Here is a 17,832-nt window from a genome sequence, read left to right as displayed (position 1 = left end):
ATGATAAAATGCTGTTAAAAATGATGTAAATTGGAAATAAAAACCTAATGGCCAAGTATGTGCATTCAAGGAGTAGGACTCCAGTTTGGTTCTTGCTCTGTGTGCAATGGTTCAGAGTGCAAGATGTTGACATAAATTCACTTACTGGTAAGTACATTTGGAGTGGAACATTGTGTTAGTGTCAGTTGCTGATTGATGATTACGAATTATCTGTTTAGCTATATAGTAGAGCTGAAAAAACTGATTAAAAAATCAATGTCGCTTGTTGATTAACCTGGAGTATCAGCCTTTGGGTGGGGATGTGAGTGGGGGGGGGTCAGTTTCGGGGTTAGAGAAGAAACTCGTCACAGTTATTGTTCGGTCTAACAAATGAAACCGTGGGACACTGCTAAAAATCCGAATGTTTCATTTAACCGTGTGATAGACACCACTGACAAAACTGTATTAAGCAGCACAAACCTGGAAAAAATACTAATTAAGAGAAGTCAGGGTTATGCTATTAATTTTGAGAAACAGACAACTCATAGATATGTAATTTGCATCATTAATTGGATTAATTAGTATCAACAAAGCGCTGGCTTTAAGACTTGATTGAGGAATACTGGGTTTGTAAGTAGAATTGCACAGAAAAATCTGTGTAGATGGACAGAAATGTGGAGAAATGTAATGGTTTTGAAATGTCAGGGTAGAAGTTCTGTAAAGAACAAATAAGCGATAAATGATTGAATAAAGGATATCACTCCATTATGCAATGCCATTTTCCTTGCAACGGGACAATAGAATAGCTGTAAAACGGTGCATTTCCAATAACTGTGCTTTATGATTAATTAGCATGTCAATAAGTGTTAAAGTTGTTATGATATTTGGAATTTTTTTCCTTTCTGTTTCTTCTCCAGCAACAATCCCCACTCGCCGGAGAGGTCCCGGGGTTTAAACAAACGCTTTTGCAATGCAGCGTAGTTAAATTAGGCGGGACATCTGCGCCAAACAGACCAATAGGAAATCGAGAACACTGCGATTGACGTTCCGGTGGCGAAAAACTGCGGGCCAGCTGTCGCGGCGCGCGAAACATCAAAATTTCTATTCGGTGTGTATGGAACAGGCGGGAGGAAGATAACTTTTCCGGCTAAACGCTAACTAAATGTCAATTAAAACACAGAAGCAGCGCTGGTCGCTTTGACGGTAACTTGTCCACGTTTTTTGTGGGTGACACGAGACTACGAGGTGCCGTCTGAGCCGGTTTATTTTGCAAAAAAAGAACGTAAACTAGCCAGCGGACAAAGATGAGCTTGGTGCTTTCTCAACAACAGGTCAGGCAATGCTTTGGTTTGTCAGTGATTATCTTGAACCTCTGCCTAACTTTTCTAGACTTGCATATATCACTCTGTTTCATCGGGTAGGTTTTTTTGGTGGAGATTGGCAAGATCGAAAGAAATATGCTAACTGCACATTTTGTTAGCCACCTAGCTTCCTGGCTAGGTTAGGTTTAGCTCAGCTCTTTTGGAAAGTGGTAACTGGCTTGGGCCTTTTAAAGCGTGTCAATTTGACATTTTAATTTTAAATCCTTTTATTAAAGTAAGACCTAGGGGACTCACGGACAGCCTTATCTGTTGCCTGAATGGTGATAATTAGAAACGTTGAAAGGCAGACATGCTGCTCATTGTTTGGTTTACTTCAAGGCGCCAGTCCTGTCAACGAACAACAGTTTCGCTGCCCAAAGTGACAAAAGTGACACCCATCCTCTGTGTTAACACCCTCTCCTCTGTGTTTTTGTCAAATGCAGAAACATGCTATACTGTGGTACTTTGTTTTAATGAGCTATGCAGCAATTTGGGTTGCCTTCCATTCGAAATGAATTCCTAGTGTTACTAGATTTAACAAAAGCAGTCTCACACAACATGAATCTCAATCAAGTAACCTAAACTGAACTTCTACCCCTGCCCCAGATGAACTGTTTTTCAGTTGATACTTAACCTCAAGTTTTTTTCCACTAAGTACCTTTTACTCGCCCCATGCAGCAACAATTCATGTGTATTATGTGCTACTGTATGCAGGGTGAGGGACTTCCAGTTGTGGCCCAGACTGCAACAGAGAGTGATTCAGACAGCGGTGTGGGCTCACCAGCAGAGGAGATGGCTACAGACACCTCTAACAAAAGAGAAGGTCGTCCAGGTAAAGCAGCATAACAATGAGCCACTCTGGCTGTGTAAATGAGGTATGCATTTATGCAACTGCCTGTGACACCAGAGTAGGCAGAGAAACACTAGTTACCATAACGAGCCAGTCTGACCAAAGATTCAAAGCTGCAGTTCTTGAGAAAATATACATTCAAAGGTTATAAATGAAAAGCAAACCAGTATCTAAAAGATGTCCAGTTTCCAAAGGACCACATTTGTTTGAAAAACAATAAAGGCAAAGAGTAACATATCAGTCCAAGGGAAATTCTGTAGGAAATAGTATAAATACTTTAATAATGAAGTATTTCAGTCTCCCTGGACTTATATTTGTTTTGTCTGAGGTTTCTTCAGAAGGGTTTATATCAAGGTTTTCTGCATATATTGTCCTGCATATAAGAACTCTTGGTGCTCACTGAAGATGTTTTTTTCCCTTCTACCAAAGAAATTTCATCAGGGCTGTGACATAGAGCAAAAAAACTTTTCTAAGATTCAAGTTGTCGATTTCTAAAGGTAACTTGAAAACGAATTAAACTGTTTATGTAGTAAAAACTCCATCATTTTGCCTCCAAACCACTCCCTGAGGACATATGTCCTCTTTGACTTCTGCTTTTTCTCCTGCCTGGAAGCTCCATTTTCTCCCTTTTTTATTTTTTGACCAATATGTCCAGTATCCCACTTCACATGTCCAAACCACATTAAGTTTGCTTAATGTGTTTAATTTATTTATTTATTGGTAAAACAAATATATGCATTAGAATAAAATTCTACTTGAATTTATTTTTCTCACTGTTTAGTGCAAACTCTAGTATTTTGTTTCATTACACATTGATATGAGCTGGGATTACCACTCTACCATTTCCATTCTACTCTACTTCATTCTAACTTTCTAAATTGGTTGGTTTTTCTGTCTTATTTATCAGATTCTGATGACGATGAAGACATCATGGTGCACAGAAAGCCTCACCGTAATGCCATTAGAGACAGTGACAGCGAGGAAGAGGCGGCAGCTGCAGATAGCAGTGTACACATGGCAGAAGCACTAGTTTTATCTGCTTCCAGCGGAGAGGAAATGGAGACTGAAAAGGTAGACGAGAAGGACAAGAAGAAGGAAAAGGGACGGCAGAAATGCAAGAGAATAAGCCGAGCTCCTGTTGATAGCGAGGACAGTGAGCCTGAGGAGGAGAAGAGTGGAAAAATGGAGGAGGAAGAGGGGAAAGTGGTGAAGAGGCAAGTGAAATCTGCAAAAGAAGTGAAGGAAAGAGAGAAGAGCAAGAGACATCGTGAGAAAAAGGAAAAGCGCTGCAAAGCGGTGGAAAAGCTGAAGAAGAAGGAGAGGTTCTCTGAAAGGGATGAGGTGAGTGCTTTAGTGTCTGAACTCTTTTTGGCTGGATACATCAAGGGTTCTTCTCATAACATCTTTTTTTAAAACACACATGGGCACTAATACGTCCTGTGGACTGTCTCAGCCTGGCCTGTTACATATTATAAAAAATAATAAAATCAATAAAAGTTAGAATTATGTTTTTGAAGCACAAAGTGAATGATTGTCAGCAAAGTGCACTACGCTTCACGTAGGTGAAGGAAGATTTTATGTCAAGTATGTTACATGTTAAAAGCTTATATACTATTTAAGTAGATTTTCTTTTTTAAATGTAATCTTGTGGCCTTTCTATTACTTTATTTAAGTCAGTGTGACCAGAAAAAAGACAAAGATGGCTCACTCACAAATCCTCAAATAATTGTGTTAAATGTGTTGTCAAAATTAGTTTTTCAAACATTATTTTATCTCAAAATTGGAAACCTTTGTTTTTGTTTTGTTTTTTTAAATGTCCCAGTCAGATGATGCTTTTCAGTGCATGTCCAACTGCAAGGTCAAGTAAACAGATCTGCTTCTGGAAGAACTTTGTTGTTAGGAAGAAAGAAAAAAAAAGACACTTCCTACCACATCAGTGTAATGATCAAACTACTGTTGTGGAAGCATTTGTGTTTTGGTTCCCCGAGCACTACAACAAGGACTAAACTACAGATCAAACTGAACAAAGTTTTTAAATTTAGATCTTGTGTGTTGTGCTAAATGTTGAAGCCATAAAAAACAAGATACAATTTGGATAATGTGTATGCAACTAAAAGCAGCTTTACTCCCATTTCCTCAGGAAATGCCTCATCCTGGGACCCTGAATGACAGTGGATGTCCGCTGGGAGACACAGAACTTTTTGACAATGGTCTGGATGATGAGGAAGAAGAGTCTCTGGATGCGATCCGTGCTGCGGTCAAGCAAAAGATGAAAAAACATAAGGTGGAAAAACATCAAGTAGTTTAAAAGAGGGGCTCTCCACCCATTTTCCATCACTATAAAAGATAAACATTTGGAATTGGTAACATTTATGTTTGGCCTTTGACTTATTTCCTTAAGAAAAATTAAAACAGCTGTTGTATTTATGTCAGTGACTTGAGTTAAATTTAAATCCTTCAATTTTATTGTAACACTTTGGTTTAATGTTGTGGTGAGAAGAGTTGGACCATGTTGGACATTGTGTCCTTTTGTTTCTATGTTGCTACAGGATCCCCTCTCAAATGAGGAGGAGGATGAAGAGGTGCCAGAGAAGCCCCAGCGTGCGGTATGCACCATCAAAAAAATAAATAAATAATTACTTTAAATTGTAAGCAGTTTGTCATTGCCACTATGTGACTCTTTCAGGAGAGAAAGGCTGCACGTGCCAGCAAAGAGGCGATGAAGCAGCTCCACAGTGAGTCTCAGAGGCTGGTCAGAGGTCAGTTGATAAGACACGTTTATTTACCCTATAAAGTTTTATTGTGGGCAATAATTTGAATAGAGCATGGCATTTTAGTATTCTTTCCATACCTGCAAACACTCCTGGTTTTTTGTTTTTTTTTCCCCGTACTTTAAAATCTTCTCATGGTGCCCACCCATCTTGCTGTTTCTCCTGTGTATTTACACTGCACTTTATTATAAATAACTGAAGTAGATGCATCTTTAAGGTTTTAGTTTATGCTTTCACAAGTTGCCAGATCATTTATGAAGCCTGCTCTTGCAATCCAATATTCCAAATCAAAACCTCGTTCGAAGGGTGTGTATCCAGCTAGTTTCATTTAAAGAAAATGAAATGAATTTCACCATCTGATGTTGGAAAATTTCTCACTTATTCAAGCCCCTAAAATCAATAACAAGTGAAAATGTTGTAAATATTCTCTGTGGAGAATATTGCATAGATGTTGACAGGTGTAATTTAATGACTTATCTGCTACTTAAACTGCATTCTTCTGCCTTTTTAGAGTCTTCACTTGGCCTGCCCTACCACATCCCTGAGCCCAAGACCATCGACCAGTTCTTTAAGAAGAGAGCAAGGCCAGAGGGTTCTGCCATGGCATTGTTGAAGTAAATACTAACATGACACTTAACACATTTGAGGTCAGACACGAGTCATGTAAGGATAGCCGCTGGACCTCCCCATTTCACACAAGTGCAAATTTAAGTAACTGTACTTTAATTCTGTTAAAGTAAAATGTTTTCATTTAAAAATCTTTCTGCTTTCAGATCTGCAAAGTACTCAGAAATGATGTTGGAGACGCCGTCAGCTCCTCCACCTTCTGTAAACCCACCCAGCAAACTGCCATCCACTGAGGAGGACTGTAATTCTTCTCTGGATATCTCGTCCAATCAAATCCAGCCTTTACTTCAGCCAGCAGCTACCTCATCCCCGCAAAAGCAGAACCTCAACCAGGCCGGAGAAACTTCGGTTACCTCGGATCCTGAGCAGGAGTCAGGCCCAATGCTTTACCTCTCTGAGAGTCTGCAGGACTCAGTCACAGCTGATGCTGAAGACAAGCCTGCATCTGACTCAGGAGAGGAAACCTCAGCTGCTCCTTTACCACAAAATCCAACTGCAGCAACATCTGACTCTGAAACCCTGCAGAAAGAGCCTGTATCTAGGGCTGTGGTTGAGCCTGTGGTTCCTCAGTGTCTGAGTGCTGATTCAGCTACAGCAGAGCCCTCAGTACAGCAGCCTACCAAACCGAAGAAAGACAAATTGACTAGACTAAAGGAGTTGGGTCTGGATCCGCCACCTGTTGCAAAATTGTGTCCAGATGATGGAGCTTTTGTACAGCTCGACCCTCCACAGCTTAATCCTGGTGAGTCACAAATATTTCCTGATCTCAGCAAGAAGACATCGAGAATCAAGCCTTTTGATCATTTGCCATGGTCACTGTGATAAATTAGGTGATTTGTCTTCAAAATGTGCATAATCTCACTAGGGAAAGAAGTACTAGCAGGCATTTTTTTCCCAGGAAAAATATGTGCATGATGTTACTTCATTTCACCTAGCTACACTGGCAACATCCTTCCTCTTTGCATGTTTATTGTGCACAGCTGAGCAGAAATCTGAACACATGGCTGAGCGCTCTATGGTTTGGGAAGACAGAAAACAATTAGAACATACTATCCTTCTGTCAGGACCTCATGCCATGTCCCAGATGCAGTTTTAAATCCTTTGAAACACGGTGTGAGATCTTATGCACTACAAAATGTTTGTCCTCACCCAAAGCAAGGCCTGATGTCTTCTGTGTCAGGCAGCCAAAGAAAACCTCTCTTACCTCTCCTCTTCTTCAACTAGGTGTGGAGGCTCTGAAGGAGCGTTATCTGCGTCACATTATTGCACCCACACGACCCCAAGGGGAGCGCACTTTGCAGCTTGACATCATCCGTAAGGACAGCACCCCATCTGGCCAGGAGGAGCTGCACACAGAGTCTCTCACTGTGACTGTCAAAGAAGGAGCAGAGGAGCCTGTGACCACTAAACCAGGTCTGGATATGTAGAAGAGTTAGAAATTATACAATTTTAAATTGCTTAGTGTTTCTGTGAGCGTGGTCATTTCACTTTAATTTATATAATTAATTTAATATAATTCATTATGATGCGTTTACATTTACAGTCATTAACCACAACTACACGTGCATCAGCTGGAAATGATATGACTCCCTTGCTCATCTCTGTGTAGGAGAGAAGCTGCTGACTCTGAAGCAGCGCCTGCAGCTCGCCATGGCCCAACGGAGAAAAGAGGAGAGGGCGCGCAAGGCCGAGCTGAATCGCCTAGACAACGAAGACTGTGGGGAGGATGAAGAGGAGGAAGAAGACATGACTGATGAGTCAGAGGATGAAGAGGTACGTGGATGATTTTCTTATTCTGCACAAATTTCTGATTTTACCCTCTTTGCACTTGCATCAAGCTGTTCTTCTGTCCCTCAGGGTGTCGATGACTTATTGGGAGGTGGTGATGGTGAAGAAGAAGACGTGAAGGACAATGAAGATGAAGAGGAAGAAGGCAGCGTGGCTCAGAGTATGAGGAGCCCTTCTCCAGTGGCAATGATCGGACCCTTGCCAACTCCCGACCTCGTTAACACGGATGGCACTCTCATGCTGTTCCCCGGAAACTCTTCCTCGCGCACCAGGTGTGTTTGCAGTTTTAGAGAAGCACCTTTAAAATCTCTTATATTTGGCTGCAAGATGTCACCTGCAGCAGCTTGTTTAATGGATAAAATTAAAAATATTTTTGGTTTTTCTTTCTTTAGTGATGGTGTAAGAAGGTCTGGGCCTTCTGGACATGACAGCGGCAGTAAGATGGGTGGGTAAAGTGGAAGACCTCCATTTAGTTTGACCACATTTTCTCTTCTTTTTTCTTTCTTTTCTTTTTTTTTTTTTTTTTTTTTTTTTTTATTTAAAGAAAAATTAAAATTACCCTCTTTTCGTCTCCTATCCCACTCGTCTCCAGAAGAGGACGACTCCCTGTCCCTGGTGAAGGACAACAGCCACAACAGCAGCTTTGAGCTCCCAGGGTCCATGATTACATCATACCAACCAGTGAATAACCAGCGTGGCACAGGACGAAGTGTCCTCAACTCGTCCATTTTCCGCTCCCCGTCACCGTGCCTCTTCAGGCCGAGCTTCCTCGGCTCTGCCTCGAAGGTGAGAAGAAATGTTTTTCATTCACTCTAATTATTGCAGCATCAGACAGATTTCATGAGGGGTTTGAATTTGGGCCAAAACACGCCCTTGGTTATATACATGCATATTTAGTTAAGTCCAAAAAAATGGACGAATCAATAAGGCTCAGAGAAAATCCACGAATAAGACTGTATCTGCAAATAACCTAGAGCTCATGCGCAAGTGCATTTTATACAAATAGAATAAAAGAAAATAGAAACCAAACTACACATTAAACATTAGAATTAGTACTTATATTTTACTTTTAAAAAAATTCTCTTTCAGAGTTCAGGCAAGCTCTCCGAGCCTTCTCTTTGCCTCCCTGTTGAAGACTCCCAAGACCTGTACGCACCTCCTTCCCCCAGTGCAGATTCAGGCCCCCTGGATGGAGCTGCTTCTGGTCCTGGTCTAGCAGGTGATTCTCAGGGTCGTTTTTCGCTTGAAGATGATGCTCAGTCCCAGTTACTTGACGCAGATGGTTTTCTAAATGTGGGGCCGCGCCCCGGTGCACCCACCTCTCACAAGAGGCAGCTGATCTTGGGCAGCCTGGATGAAAATGCAATGGATGCACACATGGGGGAACTGTTGGGGTTGTGTTCAGGTGGTTTTGGGTCAGCGAAGAGCCACTCCACAGGGGGAGAGGGCGTTGGAGCAACACAGGAGGATGAGCTGCTTGGGCTGTGCTCAGGAGCATTTCCACCCACACAAGCTGAAGGGGAGCAGACGAAGAAAAGGAAAGAGGGAGAAGACGATGAAGACTCTGAAAATACCATGGATCAGCTGCTGGGTTTATGTTCAGGCAAATTTTCGAGTCCAGGTAAGAGTGGTGTGCATTTCTGCTCTTTTATAAATGGCATTGCATCATTGCATTTTTTTTTTTCACTTCCTCTACAGCTCATTTTTTTTACACAATGCTTTTTTGTTTGCTGCAAAATTTAGGTTCTACTCACACAGCTTCACCATCACAAGACAGGTACGATACAAGTATCCTCAGTATCACTTTCTGGTTTTGTTAATAATCTCTTAAGTTTGATTAGTTTCCGTGATCCTTTAAGCTGCTCCTCTCCCTCATACCCCCAAACTGCTTTGATTAGAGGATTATAGGAATAATAACTGAAATATTTACTTGCAATGTAAGATTTTCACTTTGATTTTTCACTACTAAGTAGAAAGAAGTTAGAGGCTGGAGAGCAGCAGCAGCAGCAGCAGCAGGAGGAGGAGGAGCAAGAAGAGGAGGACTGCGAGTTCCGGCTCCTATCAGATGTTGAGAGTGAGCAGGTAAACAAAGAAACAAACAAAAAAACACTTTGTGTAAAGTGTTCTTTTTTTTTTCTGTTAAATATATAATGCTATTACTAAAGTATTAAAAATGTCTTGTGGGTGTAAAGGAGGACAACGATGACGATGATGATGGTAATGATGGAGAGGAGGAGGAGGAGGAAAATGATGAGGAAGATGACGCAGATGCCAGCGAAGAGGAAAACAATGAGGTGGAAGAGGAGGAACTGGAGGGTGTGTTCGCGCCACGGGCGAAGAAAAAGAAGAAAATGTAAGTGAAAGTGCTTTCATGCAACGTGATCGATGGGAAGTGGCAGAGTGTCGTGGCCAAATCCGGCTGTGGGAAGATTTTTGGTGGCAGTAAAATACGTCTGCATTTGTATGTAATGCAGCAAACCTGATGTTTTGTTGAATAAGCGGCCCTTCTTATACATAAGTACAGAATTGAATAACACTTTTCATTGTGGCCTAACTAAATGTCTGTGCCAAATTGATCTTTTGACAGCAGCAGACTTTTTATGCTGTTTAGAGACCAACAGATAAATGTGTTGGAGGTTGTTTCTGGCTTTGAAAGTTTTTTTTAAACTTCACTGACTGATTGAAATGAGTGCTCTTTTTTTTTTTTAAGTTAATGCAAAGATTCTCACTTAAAAACTATTAGATTTTATTTTTGCCATTTGAATTAGGTCATTGGCCGCTAACCATCAATTTGCAAACTTTAGAAATGTGTAATTTTCACTGCTAATCCACACCTGTGACACAGCTTGAATGGTTTCTTGGATCTCCTTGGCAGGCAACTGACCGACTATGTGGATTCGGAGGCCGAGCTGTCTGGTAGTGACCTGGGCAGTGATGATGAGGACGACGACAGAGGGAGCGAGTATGAGGAAGAGGAGCTTCTGGAAGACCTTCCCTCTGACGAAGAGCTGCAAAACCAAGTCAACAAGATCCACATGTGAGCGAAAACTAATTGATTTATAAAATGATGTCTTTTGTGTGAAATACATCAACGAAAATACCGAAGGGGGCAGCTGGAGATGAACCTGTGCCACAAAAACGATGTAAAAGTTGTTAAAATGCGTCTGTTGTTCTTACAGGAAGCAGATTTTGGACGATGACAAGCGTCGCCTGAGGCTGTATCAGGAGCGCTACCTGGCTGATGGAGACTTGCACTCTGACGGTCCTGGACGAGCGCGTCGCTTCCGATGGAAGAATATTGGTGAGTTTACAGGATGAAGGATTAAATGCCTGGATTACCAAATACTGATAATGAGTGTTGGTAGGACTCAATTGGAGTAACAGCAGTAATAAAATGCACAAATTTAAATGAATAAAAACATTATTAGCTATTTGTTTCAGGTTTTATAAGAATTTAGCAGGATATTATCTGTATTATGAACAAAAGACAAAATAAAAGATAACTAAATTACTTATTTTAATCAAAGCATCCTAAATATGACAAGTGAGTGATGATTTCTTCTGATTATTAGGGCTAACTGGACACATTTGTCATTGAGAGATTTTAATTGTAATCTTTGGTCCAGATGATGGTTTCAGCATGGAAAGGACTGGAGCCGAGGGCGAGGAAGACTGGGAGGAAGACGATGATGTGGACCAGGCTGAGGTCCAAAGAAGGATAGAGAGACTGGAGAGAGAGCAGTGGCTCAGGGAACAGGTGGGTTTTATGGTTTGCAGTTTTTTACACACACACATGAAGGAGGTGGCACTAATGGAAAAATATACATTTGAAAGTGTGATGATTTTCGCTAAGTGCTGTTAAAAGGGTTTCTTAGAGATGAGCTGTGTGCACCTCCTCTGTGAGGGCTGCTGCTGTTTTGTGTTCATTCTTTTCTCACTCTTCTCACAGTCTGAACAGAAAGCCAAAAAAGGAGAGGATTTGGATTTGGATGCAGATGATGAGAAGATTGGGGAGGAAGACAGTCAGTTCATGAAGCTTGCCAAAAAACTGACTGCCAAGACTCTGCAAAGAAAAGGTTAGTTTGATAAAAGTCCCCATGAGTAAAATCCCATCAACTGTCAGCAAAAATAAAAGATTAAAAAAGAAAAATATGTGAATTAATTCATGGCAGTAGTTAAGACACACAGTCAAACTGTAGAATAAAGACAACAACAAGAGGCCGATCTGAGGACTGTAGGACCTATGAAGAATACAGAGGGTTTAAATCATAAAGTCAAGAAAGGTTTTAAAGTTGGTATTTTAAACTAATTCAAAAAGGATAATTTAAGGATCCCCAAGATTAGTGTAGTTTTTCAGTTTGTTGCTGAATTGTTAATAGAAAATATAAGAAACATACATTTTCATCTACTGTGTGTTGAAAGTTGGGAGAACAGTTTGATAGATGGGTAGATTCAGATAATGTGCTACATGGCTGTAGAAATGACAGCACTAAAAACACCAACATGTTTCCCAGCAAACAAAACTTGACCATTTGCAGAAACTGCTGCCAGCTGCAAAAGCTTTTCAGAGCAGTAATTCTACAAGAGCTACAGGAATTCACGTTCTGTAGACAAAAAGAAAAAAAAAGGAATATAATCAGCAGCTAGATCTTTTATTTATTTAACTGGCTGCTTCGTATCATCACAAAACAAAGTTCTACAATGGGATAAAAATCACATTTAAAGGGTGTTTGAACTGTTTGCACTTAAAAGTATGAAGTTTTTCTGTACTTAATTGAAACATGAAAACATTTCAGGAATTCATGTGCAACACATGCACAACCCCGTCATTCTTGTTAAATAAACTGGTGGTTTACTTAAGCTAACTGTTTAAACCAGAGCCGCCTGTGGCACCACAACCAGAGAAGAAGACAGCAGCAGCTCTCAATCCCTTCCAGAGACCCTCTCAGCCTTTACAGGTAATTCAAACGCCCTGTGATAACTTTTCTTTCTTTTCTTTTCTTTTTTTAAAGTCTACATAATACCAGCTTTTCGTTGTCTGTGTAACAAATGTACAAAGAACTCAATGTTAATCATGGCGTGAACAGTGTTGGAGTCTGCCCCACTCTGTCACTGCTTTCTTCTCTTCTCCATGCTGTCCTATAAAGAAAAGGCTAAATGGCCAAAAGATGTTTAGTTGTTGCTTTTTACTAAATAAAACAAATATTTTAAACTGTTACACGGTGGATGTTTGCAAGACTTCATCATGTGTTCGTCCATAATCTGCACAAGGCCGGTCTAAGATCTGTGTTTCTCCCAGGTGAGGAGAGGTTCTCTCCTGAGTCAGCCTCAGTCCGTCCTCCAGAAGCTGGCTTCCATCTCAGAGGGAAATCCTCTGGCCCCCAGAAACAGCCGTGGATTCCTGTTCCAAACACTCTCTCCTGAGAAGGTTAAGTCATCAGATGCTCCACAGAAACAGGTGAGTGAGAATTATGATGCTAAAAAAAAAAAAAAGTATTAATAAAACCCATTTCATGAGTACATGTGACAGAAGTTCAGCACAATTTTCAAAGAGTGCTTCACTTTACACTCCCAACCACTCAGCCCCACTCTTCATGTACACTGAATAGGCTCAGCTGTGTTGTGTAAGTTAATATGACTGCAGTTTTACCGCTGTAGTTTTTTTAGTGAATTTTTTTTAAATAATCATGGATCAGTCATGAATAAAATTTTCTGTAAAATGCCTCCAAAACTGTTAAAATGAGAATCTGTAGCCCTCAGTGAAGCCTTCAGACTGCTTGTTTTGTTTGATTTTTAATCAAGTTTAAACAAAACCAGAGAGGTCAGTACATGAATAAAAACAACTGTTTAAATAGCTGAAAATTCAGGTTGAATCAAGGTTATACTTGTAAATTAGCAGAACTAGAGCTGAACTCAAAATCTCACTTAATAAAAGAAACTCGATACTTTATAAAAATCCACTCAAGTTCATCCAGATCAAAGTTTAAATTGATCAAGGGCACCGAACTCTTTAAATTGCCACTGATGGTCAAGTCCGCACTGTCTCCATTCATTAAAACTGTTAGGACCATTTTTAAATGGATAAAAAGGGCAAAATGTAAAGCAATTATTCAGATTAAGTATAAAAGTGCATGTCTCCACTATATGCACTGTTATGAAGTGTTGCTGCAAAAACAATGAAACTCTGGCATCCTGTCCTGTGTGACCATTTAATGAACATCTGTCTTACTGATGAATATTCTGCCTGGTGTCAAGGATCAGTGGCCCACAGCAGCAGCATGCAGTGACCCTCACTGCTAATTTGTAAAACAATAGTCCAGCATTCCTGCAGTCCCCCCTGGCTTCAATCAGTTCAGTCTTAAAATGCAAAATAAGGCTTGAATTGCTCTTTGCAATGATTAAGTACTTAAATCAATCCTTAAACTGCCTTTAAAAATGAAACGGAAACAGAAATGAAACAGAGAAGGCAATTTTCTTGCTTTGTGAAATCTTGTAAATAACCATGAAAGTCACATGACCTCCAATCGTGACTCCCGAGGGAAAATGTTGTAAATGTACTAAGTGGAAGCTGTGGAAAAACAGTCGATTAACCTCTTTAAACCATTTTAACTCACAGGCTAATAATGTAACATACAGCTAATTATAACAATAACAAAGGTGGTGCTCTTTTGAAAAAAATGTAGTATTAAACTTAAATGACAAACAAAAATTTCAAGTTGAATTGAACTAAATCAGTATGATGGCATCAGCAAAATCTTGTTTGTTTGCTTTTCATAAATAACATTCATTCACAATCGATTCAGTCAGTTTCCCACACGGCCCACAGTTTTAGAACCACTCCTCTATTAGCTGTAAGGATCCTAAAGAAGTCGTGCATCTTTAACCTTTAGAGCAGGGCCGGTGTCCTGCAGGTTTTAGATCTCACCCTGGGTCAACACACCTGAATCAAATGATTAGTTCATTACCAGGCCTCTGGAGAACTTCAACACATGTTGAGGAGGTCATTTAGCCATTTAAATCAGCTGTGTTGGATCAAGGATGTCTAAAACCTGCGTGAAACCAGCCCTTGAGGCTGGAGTTCCCCCCCCCACCCCTGCTTTAGAGTCAGAGGGGTTTTCCTCCCAGAATGGACCTCTGGGGAATGAAGTAAAAGCAGCGAGTCTGTGGTCACCTATTTGACAAAAGTCTCTACAATTTCCTGTTAATTCTGACCATTTGATAAGCAGAGATGTCTGTTACAGTTGAAGCCACCATTAATAAAAATATGGTCAAATTCAGGGGGAATGTTTTCTCAGCCTTTAAAAGCTTAGGGGAGGCCACCAAAGGTTTACATCAGGGGTCCCCAATCCCAGTCCACGAGGGCCGGTGTCCCTGCAGGTTTTAGATGTCACCCTGGGTCAACACACCTGAATCACATGATTAGTTCATTACCAGGCCTCTGGAGAACTTCAAGACGGTTATTTATCCATTTAAATCAGCTGTGATGGATCAAGGACACATCTAAAACCTGCAGGGACACCGACCCTCGTGGACTGGGATTGGGGACCCCTGGTTTAGATGGATGGACAGGAAATTGTATTGCAGCAGGAATCACATCACTGTGGAGGAATTTTGGCCCACTCTTCTTTGCAAAATTGTTTTAATTCAAGAAATCAGGAAAGGCAGCAAATGCGTTATTACCTCAAGGAGTTCAAAAGATTTAACGATAAGCAATCTGAGTGCGACTGGTCTAAAGTCGTTGGCACCTGAAAGTCTAGGGGAACTTCAGAAGAGGAACAATTATGGACGCATTTCAAATAATTCTTATCGTGTGATGGTTAAAAAAAAAAATCTAGAAATTCCAGTTTTTAAAAAAGGTACTTTTATGTCTTCTTTTAATGGTAACACAACAGCAAACTTTCCCATCTCCTAACAAGGACAGGTGGCCTGAGAAATCAGGCTGGTCTCCTTAAAGTCATTTCCCAACTCTGTCTGCTTGTCTCTTCAGTGAGGTTTCGCTGTTCTAAAATAAATGCAGAAACGAAATGTTTTCCACAGAGCTCGGGGCTTCTGCTAAGTATGATAGTCATGTGAATGTGCTGGGTGAAGTCATGGTTTCTGGTGTATTCTCAATATTGGACGCTAGGTGGCAGCAAAGCCCACATTTCTCACAGTAGATTAAAGGCTGACTTTTACACTGTCAGTCCCAGTGCGCACGCAGTCACTACCCAGTATATTGTTTTATTTTGTACAGCAGTTTTGTAAAAAGACTTGAACTGTTGTTTGTTCATCAGACGATGAAGAAGAGGGGGCAGATGGAGGCAGCGAATCCAGCAGCAAAGAGGGTCTGCAGAGAGAACAAACCTGCAGGACAGACCAAAGGGTCTCAGAGGAGCATCTTCAACTTCCTGGACCACTGATGATGCAGCACACTAACTGAATGAGGATGAAAAGCTGGCTGGGAGTCCAGGTTTTTCTCCCAGCTGCTACGGAGGCAGTGAGGAGGCAGAACTGACCTTTAACTTTCAGTGTTTCACTTTACAATAAGACTGGGAAAAACAAAGCTAGTGGCAAAACTCTGGGTGATTTCAGGATTATGAGACGTCTCCCCACCTGTGCCCATTTTGTGGTTAAACATAAACCACCAGCAAAACACACCACTGAAGATCCTGCTACTCTTTTACTCGATGACTTGCACACTTAATCCTCCCTTGGTCAGCTCGTGTGTTCAAATATATAATCCGTTATGCCACTAGCAACATTCATCTGATCTGACTTGACCTAATTTGGGCCACATGATTGAGGTCCATCTAGAAATGTTTTATCATGTACATATGGTTTTTCTTTTTAAGAAGTAGGGAGTTTATTTGTGTGATATTTTAAATGTATTTGTTTTACAGTGTAAATAAAATATTTTAAGACATAAATCTGATTCTTTTCTTGTCTCGGTAGACCAGATTCTAGTTTTCCGTATGTTTTGAACGTCCTAAGAAGATGAAATGAATTGCAAAATTGTGCATGTAAGGTTACTTGATTTATCTAAACAGGCCATAGGTGTGGCTCAATGCATGGTTGTCTCTTTCTGTGTGTTAGCCCCATGATAGACTGCCCACTTGTCCAGATTGCACCCCACATCTTGCCCTACAACAGCTGGGATAGACTCCAAAATTGGAGGAGCTGATTCTGATCTGTGGGGGCTAAACATTGGTAAATTTCTTGGAGAAGCTCCTCCAGTGTCCTAACATCAGTGCCAACAACTTTGGCCCAATCGGCTTCATTGTAGCATGCTGTTTCCAGCTTTTTTTAATTTATCCATTATAGTGGAATGCACAAAATCAGTTCTACTTGGATATCGACACTATCTGATATCTGCTCCCAAGTTCACTATTTGGGAGGCCTCGTTTTTAGTCTTGTTCTGCATAAAGTTGTTAGTAGGACTTGTCTGGGTTTACATATTTATAAAGATGTTTCATCATTATTTAAAATGTGTCCATGCACAGCATCATTTACCTAAAAACGGCAGCTAATGTCTGAGTGTATCATCTCGCAAAAGTACTGGCATTAGATGCGTAAGAAGCAGCATTTCTTGGGTGATAAAGTCTCTCTTCTACTTTATAAAACATTTACTTGCAACACTGAATTCCTTATACGATAAACCTGTGATTTTGGCAGCAAATATGATCGCCTTTCCTCGAATGTTCAAATCCATTTAAGCTGAACATTGAGCTAAAAGGTGGAACACACTGCATGTCATATCTGTCCGTGGCAGATTTCCAGTCTTTCAAGGACTTTTGACTCTTCTTTTCACTTTTTCCTTCTATTTTAAAGCATAATTGCAGTTTAGAGACTAATGATTTGGTAAGTGGCTAATAATAGGCTGGCATTAAAGGGATGGTCTTCTAACGAGCCCTTTCATGTCTCTCCATCTCATTAGTAGCCACGGTGATTAGCAGGAGGTCCTGGGGTTAGGATCGGTCGCAGGAGGCCCCATTACACATCATTAGGGGCCAACGCCAGGAGGGTCTGGAACGAGCCCCATGGAGGGCCCCCGCCTGCAAAGAGCTGCTGTATACCTGCAGGCAGGCTGGCTTAATCCTGGTGTTGTTATGGCAGAGAAGGCATCTTTTCTCTTTTTTAGCTTTTGTCAAAACATTAATGGTAAGTTTGAATGTTAAAATTTAAAGGGCAGAGAATCACTGGATATATTTTCAGCAGTGAGCCGCATCCATCATCATTTCCGTGCCATTTATATGCAATTAACTGACATAAAGACTTGACTCCAAGTCCTGAGGCCCGATGAGCGGGGTCAAGAAATCAATTTTAATTAGAATTTAATAGGAATAATGTCTGCAAGTCCTTTCTTCTTTTTGCATCAACACCATAGCCTCCTCTCCAAACTGAATTTCACAACTTTGTTTAACCCCCGAGAGGGAATTACGAGGTCAGCGCAGTGAAGCCAACCCCCCCTCCACCCTGA

The 17,832-nt window shown here is 40.8% G+C and overlaps 1 protein-coding gene across 3 annotated transcripts; it reads left to right on the top strand.

Annotated features, from left to right (window-relative positions):
• The first annotated feature begins 976 nt into the window (after positions 1-976).
• clspn (claspin) lies at positions 977-16,282 on the top strand. 3 transcript variants are annotated; one of them, XM_019351033.1, is made up of 24 exons: positions 977-1,087; positions 2,055-2,172; positions 3,098-3,531; positions 4,331-4,474; positions 4,740-4,796; positions 4,877-4,949; positions 5,473-5,575; positions 5,735-6,330; positions 6,813-7,001; positions 7,198-7,361; positions 7,446-7,648; positions 7,769-7,821; positions 7,969-8,162; positions 8,466-8,997; positions 9,120-9,153; positions 9,347-9,458; positions 9,569-9,729; positions 10,252-10,413; positions 10,556-10,677; positions 11,003-11,133; positions 11,326-11,452; positions 12,255-12,334; positions 12,676-12,834; positions 15,650-16,282. In XM_019351033.1, the coding sequence occupies exons 2-24, from the start codon at positions 2,133-2,135 to the stop codon at positions 15,773-15,775; spliced, it is 3,996 nt and encodes a 1,331-aa protein (XP_019206578.1). In that variant the 5' UTR covers positions 977-1,087; positions 2,055-2,132; the 3' UTR covers positions 15,776-16,282. The 3 variants fall into 3 exon arrangements, with proteins under 3 accessions (XP_019206578.1, XP_005452799.1, XP_005452798.1); XM_005452742.4 differs by having other exon boundaries at positions 1,011-1,310; positions 9,350-9,458; XM_005452741.4 differs by having other exon boundaries at positions 1,011-1,310.
• The last annotated feature ends 1,550 nt before the right edge of the window (positions 16,283-17,832 follow it).

The sequence above is a fragment of the Oreochromis niloticus genome, linkage group LG22, assembly GCF_001858045.2.
Source record: "Oreochromis niloticus isolate F11D_XX linkage group LG22, O_niloticus_UMD_NMBU, whole genome shotgun sequence".
NCBI lineage: Eukaryota > Metazoa > Chordata > Actinopteri > Cichliformes > Cichlidae > Oreochromis > Oreochromis niloticus.
This window is presented reverse-complemented; position numbering and strand designations above follow the sequence as displayed.